The sequence below is a fragment of the Phocoena phocoena genome, chromosome 21 (assembly GCF_963924675.1).
Source record: "Phocoena phocoena chromosome 21, mPhoPho1.1, whole genome shotgun sequence".
NCBI classification, from domain to species: Eukaryota; Metazoa; Chordata; class Mammalia; order Artiodactyla; family Phocoenidae; genus Phocoena; species Phocoena phocoena.
Window position 1 is genome coordinate 9248226 of NC_089239.1, and position 11517 is coordinate 9259742.

The 11517-nt window shown below is 45.8% G+C and overlaps 1 protein-coding gene across 2 annotated transcripts in view; it reads right to left on the reverse strand.

The window, feature by feature from the left end:
- The window catches only part of UNC5D (unc-5 netrin receptor D), a 597176-nt gene extending 586490 nt beyond the window's left edge, over positions 1 to 10686 (reverse strand). For both annotated transcript variants that reach the window (XM_065899869.1, XM_065899868.1), the window contains exon 1: positions 10584 to 10686. In XM_065899869.1, the coding sequence (XP_065755941.1) occupies positions 10584 to 10686 (103 nt within the window). The remainder of the gene's footprint in view (positions 1 to 10583) is intronic.
- Positions 10687 to 11517: the final 831 nt, after the last annotated feature.

Genomic DNA, 11517 nt, shown 5'->3' on the forward strand with positions numbered 1-11517 from the left:
ATGTTAAATAAAAGGCCACTCAAATGCTTTTGATCTTCCGCTTTTAGACAACGCTCCTCAAATGCTAAAGGAACTTCTCTAGGCGGGAAAGAGACCAGCAACTTAAAACAACCTTGTACCTATATGGACTACTATATCCAAACCTCATGGAAACAGCAAACCCCAAAACTACGATACATACACAAAAAGAAAAAGAAACACAACACTAGAGATGGTCATCAAATCACGAGAACAAGAGAGGAAGGGAAGACAATGGACAGTGTGCTCCTTCACAAAGCTAGAAAAAGCTTTATAGGCAGAGCTCAAAGACAATGATTGAAAATGAGGACCAACTGACTCCCTGATCCTTTAAATCTCTTAACAAAAGGTGGAAAAAGTCACTGACTTGAGACACACTGGAAGGTTGAGTGCTGTATCTTGTGACTCTTGCTTAAACTAAAGGTGTTTTATTAAAATGATGTGAGAAGAGTTCAAATCTGGAAATTTACCATGAAATAGCATAGAGGTGGTTTCTGCTAAAAAAGAAAAAGTCAATCGAGCAGCCGTGGGCCCACGCACCCAACTGGGCAACAGTGGGCTGCCGTGGAGGATTCCAGCCCCCGCGGCCCTTTCCCACCCATCCCACTTCTGCTGCTGCGGCAGCATGTGTATGCATTAGTGTACAACCACTGATTTAAGAGAAACCGATACTGGGATTCCCTGGTGGCGCAGTGGTTGAGAGTCCGCTTGCCGATGCAGGGGACACGGGTTCGTGCCCCGGTCCGGGAGGATCCCACATGCCGTGCAGCGGCTGGGCCCGTGAGCCATGGCCTCTGAGCCTGCGCGTCGGAGCCTGTGCTCCGCAACGGGAGAGGCCACAACAGTGAGAGGCCCGCGTACCGCAAAAAAAAAAAAAAAAAAAAAAGAGAAACCGATACATAAAATTACACTTTTATTGAAGATGCATTCTTAAAAACGCTAAAGCCAAGGCTCACCAGCATCATTCCTGAAGTCCTACAAACTTGTCCTGAAAATTCTACTTTCAGAGTATTTGTTATCGAAGGTTTTGATGCCTATTTAAACGCCAAGAAATGCTTCCTGAAATGATAAAAAATATACCATGAATAAAGGGTACTGAAAACGATACACAGCATCATAAAATGTTACAGCAGGAAGGAGCTTTCACGATAATTGCGTTACTTCTTCTCATTTAAGAAATAAAAGGAACCAGAAAAAAAGTGACATGTTGGAGGCCATGTAGCCTTGAACTTTGCAGCCCACCACACACTGCTGGAACGGGAAGGCCGTTTTGACTTGAGGAGGAGACAGGAAGCAAGAACAGACTGAGAGTTGGGGGTTAGATGGGAGAGACCAGGGAGAAAGAGGAACGGGAGCGCTCAAATTAAGAAGCTAAATTTCAAGTCAAAACTGTGTCTCCGTCTCGAGTTTAAGTGTTACTAATGGCATTTAAATTAACAGCATGGAAGTTTAATGATGTAAGTTTGCCATAATGATGATATATGACATTCTACTAATACATAATACATACACACAGATATCCATGCATTAAGCACTTATCCCCTTGACAATTATTAATAATGGCTGTACAAGTAATGGTGTTGTCTGCTGCAGGATATGACACGGGAGAGCCGTCTTTTCACATTGCTATCCAAGACGGATGTACATTTCAAGCTGTCTGCTAAACTTGAGAAAACAGCCAATAGGTTTTAGTTTTCATTTTTGTATTTGGGGTGGGTGGGTTTGTTTTGTTTGTTTGTTTTCTCCAAGGTGAGAAAAAAATGACAAACATTTTAAAAACCTTTCTTTCTTTAAAGCAAACCCCCAAACACTTAACATCCCACCCACACACCTCACACTGACAAAACCTGTGAACCTCCTGACTGCTTTTTTTTTTTTTTTAATGGGAGACAACTTTGGAAATTCCCTGATGCAAGCTGCCGGCAATCACTGTAGCTGCTGGCAATCACTGTAGCTGCTGGTCCCTAGGTTGAGAAAGATACAAGGGTCACCTATTCGGATGAAGGACAGTTACAATCTCCTCAGCTCCTTTCAAAAGGCCTACAACACACATATTTCTCTGGCAAAGAACTTTATTTTGAGGTCTGTATTTTTTTCTATTTCTTTCTAAAATAGGTTAGATAATTCTTAAAGACACGTTGATGAAAATTATTATTGCAAGTCCAAATGCACTGTGCTACCACACATCTCCCAAATACCAATTAAAATACTTTAACCTTGTTCCGCAACTACACACAGAAAGAAAAAATAAAGCACAAAGTTAATAATAAAGACAAAGTATTTAGAGAGCGATGCAGATTATGAAGCCAGTACTGTATTTCTAAAGAGTGTCTGGTGTCTGTAATGACAACTTTAAAATAAAACTGCAGAACTAACTGTGATTTTTATTTAATGAACTAAATTTTAAATCCTTTGTTGTTTTTAAGGGACTCCCCTGGTGGCACAATGGTTAAGAATCCGCCTGCCAACGCAGGGGACACGGGTTCGAGCCCCGGTCCGGGAAGATCCCACATGCCGTGGAGCAACTAAGCCCGTGTGCCACAACTACTGAGCCTGTGCTCTAGAGCCCGTGAGCCACAACTACTGAGCCCAGGTGCTACAACTACTGAAGCCCATGCACCTAGAGCCTGTGCTCCGCAACAAGAGAAGCCACCGCAATGAGAAGCCCGTGCACCGCAATGAAGAGTAGCCCCCGCTCGCTACAACTAGAGAAAGCCCGTGCAGTAACAAAGACCCAATGCAGCCAAAAATAAAATAAATTTAATACATTTTTTTTTTTAAAAAGAAAATACTGTTGTTCAGCAAGTTCCTCAGAACTTTGTCCGTACCCCTTAGGCCATACCGCAGTATACCATTTTTCATATATTTACAATTTTACTTGCCTCAAACCACTGCTGCCACATTTCCTACCATCCCCTCTTCCAGATGACACCACTTCTGTTCATAACCATGAGAAACCTAACACCACATAAACCCAGAAGCCAACAAGGTAACACTGAAATTTTTTACTCGTTTCTTTCTCTGTCACGCGTGTTCATGTACCCATGCCCTGTCTCAAATACAGTGTGAGCAGAATGTTGTATGGTCCAACTTAAGTGCAACCAATCTATTTGGTAATAAAACAGAACGACCTCATAGTCAAAAAGGCCCAGAAACCATCTGGACACTCAGCTGCTGGTCCTAGTACTAGTTGTGGCTCTCTGTCTAGCCTTGGTTGGAAAAACCTCTAAACCTTAATTTCATCCTCTGTTCAACATCAGGGTCAATGTAAAAATCCAAAACAATCCAAACTGTGAATGCACCTGAAAAATGTCGAATTCCATGCAAATGAATTATTATGCAAAAGAGCCATCCGTGATAGTGTCACATCTAACACTTAATCATCTTTGTAGAATAATCTATCTTGGGACGTAGGCTTTTCAATCTGTTGGGGGGCGGGAATGTAAAACCCTCTTACAGTTATTTAATTTCTTCTGGCAACTAATTTTCCTGAATGTTTTAGCACCATATTGAGTAAATTTTAGCAATGTTATCCTCAATATTATTTATACCTTAACGCAATAAGCTTAGAGTAAAAATGATTGTTTAGCGTGTGCTATGGGACCAGCACCTCCAGGTGCTGGGTAAGTAACAGTAAGCATGATGGGCATTGCCAAGTAGACATAAGTGTCCAGCAGCAAGGAAGGACCCAAAACCTAGTCCTACACCATGTTGTGACAAAAAGGATCCAGCTCCTTGGCGAGCATCCCTATCCCATGTGAACATTCCTCTGTTTTTGTTTCTAACCAACTGTTTTTGTTCTACCTCTTCCTCAAGCATAGCCTCGCTCTCTCAATATCCTGAACTCGGGATCGTTTTTAAATGCAGCGCCAGGCAAAAGATACAGTAAGATAAAAGGGGGTAGAAGCTTAGCAAAAATCTGACTTTGGGCAAACTGTTCAACTTCTGGGGGACTCAGTTTCCTCTTTCTTACAGAAATGAAGTAGATGCAGACATAAGTCCTCAATTACTTCAAAATAAAATCCAAGCCTTTGAAAATACTGCATCCATCTTTACAAATGCCGGAAGCAAGACGCTATATTACATCAGAATGGTACTCCCAGAATGTCTACTTGTTTTATGAGTAGCTCTAGGTTTTTGTGTGATAAAAGTGACGTGTCTTTGCCTATTCTGTCACGTTTACAATATTGTTACATAGAATTCCACTTCGTACTGGCTTCCAAGTGAAAATCAATATTAAAAATCAAAAACAAACCCCCAAAACTTGAATTATTGTCATCCATGACCCTGTTACTCAAAGTGTGGTCAGGTGGCGTCATCTAGAAGTTTGTTAGAAATGCAGGCTCTCAGGCCCCTCCCCAGATTTACCAAATCAGAATGTGCATTTTAACAAGATCTACAGTGATTCAAAGGCACATTGACATTTGAAAAGCCCTGATTTGTATGTTTCAAATATTACCAGCTTAGCTTTCCTAACCCAAGATCGTTGGGTTGCCCTTCCTCTTCCAGTAGATTTTATTAAATTAAATTCAAATAAAGATGCTAACTACTAAATAAGTACTGTGACGAGGCAGAAACCACCAATCACCTGCAAACAACTCTAAAAGGCATGCCACAAATTTCTTCACAGGCAAATCTTCTAGTCCAATATTTAGTAAATACATTTGCTTTTATAGTAAGTGAGTAAAATCTATGAATGATATTAAACATAGTTATTCCAGTGTTGGTTGGACCCTTGAAGTAGTCAGGATGACTTCGCTTTAGCCTCTAGTACCTCCTGCTTCCTTTGCGTGTCTGCCAATCACTTACCTTCTGGGATGTCTGCAATGTCATTTTCCCTTGGACTTACCTGAGGGAGAAATTACACCATTCAATCAGCAAAACAATGCATCTTGTAAAAGTCCATTCTGAGCCAAGTTCCTCTGTGTTGTGGTGAAATTACCCCATATTATTCCTCCCAGCCTTACAAGGCCAGGTTCAAGTGGAAACATACACTTAAGTGCCAAGGTCTCCCTTTCTGGGGAGGAAGGCTCTTTTGCATTTTATGAACCAGAAATTTAGGGGCAGAAAGTCAGTATCTGCATTAAGTGAGGCTGTTACTGACTTCACTTGGAAGACAGCTTTTGGCTTCCAGCTTTCTTAATTAGGAAGGAAACTGTCAGAAGAAACTGATCATATAGGAAAAATACAGGCCTCCTGGTACTCTTGTCCTCTTGGAAACAATATTAGGAAACATTTTACATCCTGTTGTGGTCCCAGGTAAGCCGAGAAGAGTACTACGCGTTTTGGTTTCTACTTTAGCCCCATCAACACAACCCAAATACTTCTGCCCCTAATTTCTCAGTCCAGTGAAGTCCAGAGGGGGCAGGGGTGCTGAGAACAACATATGGGGTCCACACTGTCCTGCACACAAACCCACTTTCCAAAGAAATCCTCCAAAAGCACAAGAGAGTGTGCAGTGGATTTCTCACGTGGTCCGAACTGAAATACATTAACATCCGCCTAATTCTGAAAACTATCTACGCACAGCATGTGTATGCTCCATGCTCACGGTAAGAGCATACAACGCAATGTGGTACAAACAATTAAAAGTTCTTTTCAGAGTGGAAATGCAAAATAGAACGAATATCTATTTTCTGGAAATGAATCTAGCCATCTGCCTTGCAAGAGCCGCAGGAAGAGTACCCAAAACAGCAGAAACAGCAGCCTCTGGTGTTAACAATCTATTCTCAAATCTCATGCTTCACATTTCCCCGGCAAACAAGGCTAAAAATACAAGACAGGCAACAAATAGTCTCTTGGGTTCTGCCATTCCATGGATGGCGTATTCAGAGTAATATTTTGTGTTGAAATTCAAAACTGGGGGGGAAAAGCAAGCTATCATATTAGAAGCTGGCACTCAGAATTTTAAGTGTGAATCTGATCCCAAAGTATATTAAGCTGAATGGTGAGAGGATGGCTGTTTGCGTACAACATAAATCTCTGAGACGTATCTGAATACATTTATAGATTTATTTAAGCTCCTCTAAATTCTTCTCCAAGTCTCATAGTTATAGAGATATAATTTTAGTACTTATGTCACCAAAATATCAGACTCATTTTGTTTTCGGCACAGTTTAGAAAAGCGTCTTTATCGTGGGCTCTGGAGCCGGACTGCATAGGTTCAAATCCAGGCGCCACCACATACTAACTCCGCAGCCTTGAGCGAGGTACTTACCTTCTCTGTGCAGCTCTTCTGCTATCTTCAAAAGGAGGATAATAAGAGTGCTCACCTCAAAGAGTTATTTTAAGTTATGTTAAGTTACTTTAAGGATTATGTAAGTTAATGTGTGTAAAACTCTTTAGAGTAATGAATGGCACCTGCTAAAGACAGTCATTACTATTATTATCTAATATTCGAGCAAGACTGCACAAATGCCTTCTCTTAAGGAACAGGCATCACACAAAGAGTGGCAGCAACACGATGACAGGTCTCATGCCAGTGGTGGCCATGAAGCAAATGACTGGGTGCGCAAGCAAGCGTCTTTACCTAGAGTATGCGGCCAAGAATGACAGAGGTAAGTCCCCCTCGGTTATTCGGTCATGCTGTTAGTTCAAGAAGGCAGCAGAATAAGGAGGACAGAAGACAATGACACGGCTGGTCAAGTAGCACTGCCCAGTGTACGGGACGATCAGAATTAATGGCAAAGGTATAATCAAGGAGGGGGACACATCCGGGCTCTCTGTGAACATCTGTGCCTGCCGCGTAAGAGGACATTCTGCATCACCACCACCACCTTCCTTAAGAGAATGTTATGGAATAAATCTTTCTTCATACACTTGGTCTTCGGGATTAGACTGTTAACACGTATGGTCTGGGTCCCCAGCCTCCATATTTTAGAAAGAAAGAAAGACCCGAGGGAGTGATATCAAATATTCATTATCTCCTGAATGACCAATTTCTTGTTAAACCTTGAAAGTTGGCAGTATTTCAAGTTGGGTCCTTATTTGGTAGCAGGAGGATGATAAAACGTTTACAAGCCATTGAGGCAACAGACAGAAAAGTGCTTCTTCCCGAACTACTAAGACAGTGGGGTCTAGAACTACGAGACCCGCTCAATCATAGAGTTTTGATGGAACTCACGGAGGATTCCTGGGGTTCCATAGGTTTCCCCAACCTATGGGGTACCACTTAAAGAACCAGAGACCCACAGATGGGTCATTCAAAGAGTGAGGAAGAATGGAAGGCTGACATTACTATCTTTCCTGGTAAGATTATGAAAAAGGGTGACAGATGCTGCCACTATAGGGTCAGGTAAGAACAATGAATCTCTTCTTATCAGCCGAGATACTTAAGAGATTTCTTGAGCAGAACCCTTTGTCAGGCAGAAGATACCACCGGACTGCTCAAACGAAGAGTACAACCCAAGAGTCACAAAAAGAAAAACCCACCAAGAAATTACAAGAAAAGGCTCTTTTCTCATAGCCCTTTGGAGGAGAAGATTCTGGAGGAAAAAGAAGCAGAATGCGGGGTGGCGGAGGCAGTAATTATGTTCGTTAAGGAGGAAGTGAACATAGATATAAAACTGCAGGAACGAGGTACGTAAATGGATTTAAGTATGCGTAAACCATGCGACCCTATTGTGCCTATAAAACAGATGCGTATTTCTCTTGCCCTTAATGTATCACTATGGTTACCATAAGGAAGATTTCATTGTCCATGAAAATGTTTAAAAGAAGGACTTGTGTGAAAGCTCAGCCCAGCTAAGATCATCTTCCTCCCTGCCTTCAGACTGGGATATCTATGTACAGTATCTAATAGAGGAATCACAACCGGATCAACAGCAGTGCTCCTTTTTTTCAGAGAAGAAAAACAAATCAGTGTGACATGATGTGGATTCAATTAGCACTTGGCAGGTCATGAATAACTTTTAAACCCCCCTTCTTTTAACTTGGAAAGTGTTAAAATATACGTAATCATGGTACCCAAGCGCTTTCCTTACAGTAAGTATGCTATCCATCAAGTACATAAATCTCAAGAATTAAGTCTAGCTTACAAAGGAGGGAACCAGAACATGGGCCTTGGGCCACTACTTGGGCCACTACTAGTTTCTGCAGGCAGTCCCTTGCCCCGTGTATTTTCCTCGTTGAGGACATTCAAAGCCAATCATCTGAAATCTCATTGCAATTTTCAGAGGGTTTTACATTAGGTACGGAGGGAAAGAAAAGGGGGAAAAAAAGGAGTTGGTACAATGATCTTGGAAACAAATAAATGATAACTAATTGTAAAGAAATGGCTACTGAATTGTTCAATCTTCTTATATAATCAAAGCAAATGGCATAATTCTGTCTATCCTGTTGTTTCGGGAAGGCGGAGTACCTTGGTTCAGACCAACATGAAAAGGCTTGTAGAACAAAAAAACGATTTACTTGGATAAGTAAGAACACTGTAGAGCCAACCCCAGAGAATGCGGTGAAACTACTCGGCAAACATGTCCCCTGGGTGCATCTCATCTTGCTTTTAATGAGCCGGCACCTTCCTGAGCTGGGAGAACTTAAATAACTTTGAGACGCGCCCTTTGTTCTGAAAACCCTAATTGTACCCACCTGTCCCAAGCCAGGTTCTGTGGCTTCACAGATTTTATAGCCTGTTTACTGCTCATTTCTTGGGGAATCTCTGACAGGTGCTAAAGGTAACAGGCTTTCTGCCCCAGAAAGTAAAATACCACAAGGGAAATATTAGTCAGATGTACTGCTCCACTCCATGTGTCTTGAACATTACTATGATCTGTGCAAGACATTTGTTGTAAATAAGCCTGCGGAGTGTACAGTGTGTTTTCCAGGAGTCCTTTGAAGAACAGCTTGCAGACAGGAGGTGCTAGCCTTAGTTTCACAGCCAGCAAAACTCCATCCAAGAGGCTTTTGGCAGGTCCGCACCTCTTGTTTCAAGCTGGCTTCAAGACAGCCCCACCAACCAAATTCCAAGGGTCAGTATGTGGAGTCAGTCATTCTTTAGGTGTTCAGTATAGAACAGCAAGTGGAAACTCAGACATTTAAATCAACACTCAGAAAAGGCCCGCTTTCCCTCCTAATAGTGTATTAAAAACAACTCAGAGCTGACTTTGCAAGGAGGCATTCTCTGTAGTAAATTAAATGGCTGAAGCTTGTGTTTCTCCCAGCGAGGAAAGGAACTATGCTTCACCATCACCTAGTGTGTGCAATCACTTGAGGCTCATTTTTAAACCTTTCCTGCTTTTTAAAAAGCCTGCTCCATTAAAAAAAGCACAAAAACCAAAAACTTTTCAGGAAATGAAATGCAAATAGTCACTGAACAGGATCATAAAAGGGAAAAACCTCTATCCACTTTTTTCTTTTTTTAATTCTTCATTCCAGACAGCACGACTGCTTTTAACACACCGTTAGCTTTTATAAAAATGAGATTACACTGGTTTTTCTGTGATCGTCCTCAACCCTTTCCACCCTTTCCTGTCTCCCGGCTACTCACAATACGTTCAAGGTAGAGGTAAGGTGGGCAGATCAGTTTCATCCCTCGCCAGTCAAGCGTTAGGTAAATCATTTAAGGCAATTACAAATTCTAAGCCTAATGGATGACACCTAGGAATAAAGAAAGAGCGGGAAGGAAGAGCTTCCGGATGATTTCAAGGGTAAAGCCACAGTCCTCAAGCTACGTGTAAACTGCCTCTGATCAGCTTCAAAGCAAGTCCGCGGTTTTAAGTTCATGCTTCCAGTCCTCGCTCAAGGTGGAGCTGAAACCAGGTGCAGAATGTCACTCTGCCGGAGCCCAGAGGATCCAGGAAAAATGGGGTCTACGTTTCTAAGTCGGAAAGAAGCTGCGGCTTCCCATCCGCTCAGGGGGCCCCGCGCTCACGCGCTCCCGGGATGGAGCCGGCACCGGGCAGGGAGAGGAGGCGCCGGGTGGGCGGCCTCGGGCCAACTGCTAACCCGGTGGGGCACTGCCGGCGCAGTTAAACGCGGACGGTACACGCCGCTCTCCCGAGCTCCCGCACACCGCGGCCTCCTCGAAAGAAAGCCCACTGCTGCCCAGGACCTCGGGCTGCTGTCGCCCGAGAGGTGTCGAGCTTCGCGGACTTCAGCCTGGGTGCTGCTCCCCCAGAGAAAAGGCGCACTCTCCATTCAAGAGCACCCTCCAGAGACTCTCATCACCCGGCGCTCCTCCCCAGGAACTCTCGAACACCCCTACGGGCGCCCACCCGTGAACGATCTCGCCACGGAAGGAAGTGAAGAGGACTGGGGGGAGCGAGATTGGAGTGAAGAGGTGGGGACTCCAGTCTGCAGCAATTGGGGAGGGCTCGGAAAATGCAGCAAACGACGAGAGGAAAAGAAGGGTAGGGGCCCCGGTCCCAGCAACCTGTAGGGCTGCGACTGATCGCGAACTTGGGGTGGGAGACAATGGTCCCCTCGGAGGTCCTCCGCCCGAGTCCCACCCCGCTGCGCTCAGCGCGCGGAGAGGTGCAGGGCGCAACTTGGGAAGCCAACGCCATAGGTGCGGGTCCCGCTCGGCCGCCTCGCCCCCGGCTCCGCCTCCCGCTCGACCCCGCGCTTACCTCGGGCAGCCGCAGCCCCCGCCGCCCAGAAGCAGAGCCCCAGCCAAGGGAGCCACCGGCGCGCCCCTCCAGCGCCTCCTCTTGCGGCGGCCGCTCTCCGCATGCTGCTTGCCCCGCTCGGGAGTACGGATCCTCTTCTGCGCCCCGGCAGCCCGGGAGAAAGGCACGGCGAGCCAGGGGCCGAAGCAAGTGGGTCCCGGGGGGCTTCGGCGAGTGACTGCTCCACCGCCGCTCCCTACAGCAGCAGGGCAGGGCGTTCCGAGCCGCCCCGCGCTGGGCACCCAGAGGATGCGCGCGTCCCCATAGCCTCCCACGGCGGGGCGACCGCTGCCGCCACGGTCACTGCCCGAGTCACCCACCGTCCCTGCCGCACTGCCCGCTCGCGGCGTTCCAGCCGCCGCCGGGTTCCGGACTAGGGAGCGGAGGAAGGAGCCCGCAAAGCTAATGAGACACCCCCCCAGAGGCCGCCCCTTCTCCTCCCCTCCGAGAGGCAACCAATGAGCCGGGCCGGGGCGGGGCGGCGGCGGCGGCGGGCTGGCGGGCGGCGCGGGGCGGGGCGGGGCGGCGCGGGGCGGGGCTGGCGGCAGGGAGGCGCAGGTGAGCCCCGCGGCGACTGCGCGCGACCCCAGGTGCCTCCGCGAGCTCCGGAGCAGGACCGCCGCTGGGCTTGCGGAGGTCACGCTCGCTCCAAGATGGGAGCAAAGCCTGCGGGCCTCTTGGAGGCGAACCCAGCGCGGAAAGATGTGGGCATCTCGGCAGCCTGAGTCTGCTGCTTCCTGCAAACCACTGTTTCGTTCAACTTTGAGCCCTTTCACAGCCCTGCCCCTCTTGCTTCCATTTTTAAAAATCAGACCAGACACCACTCCAGAAAAATTCAAAAAAAAAAAAAAAAGACAAATGCCAAGTGGAAAAAAATAGCACTGGAATAAACCCA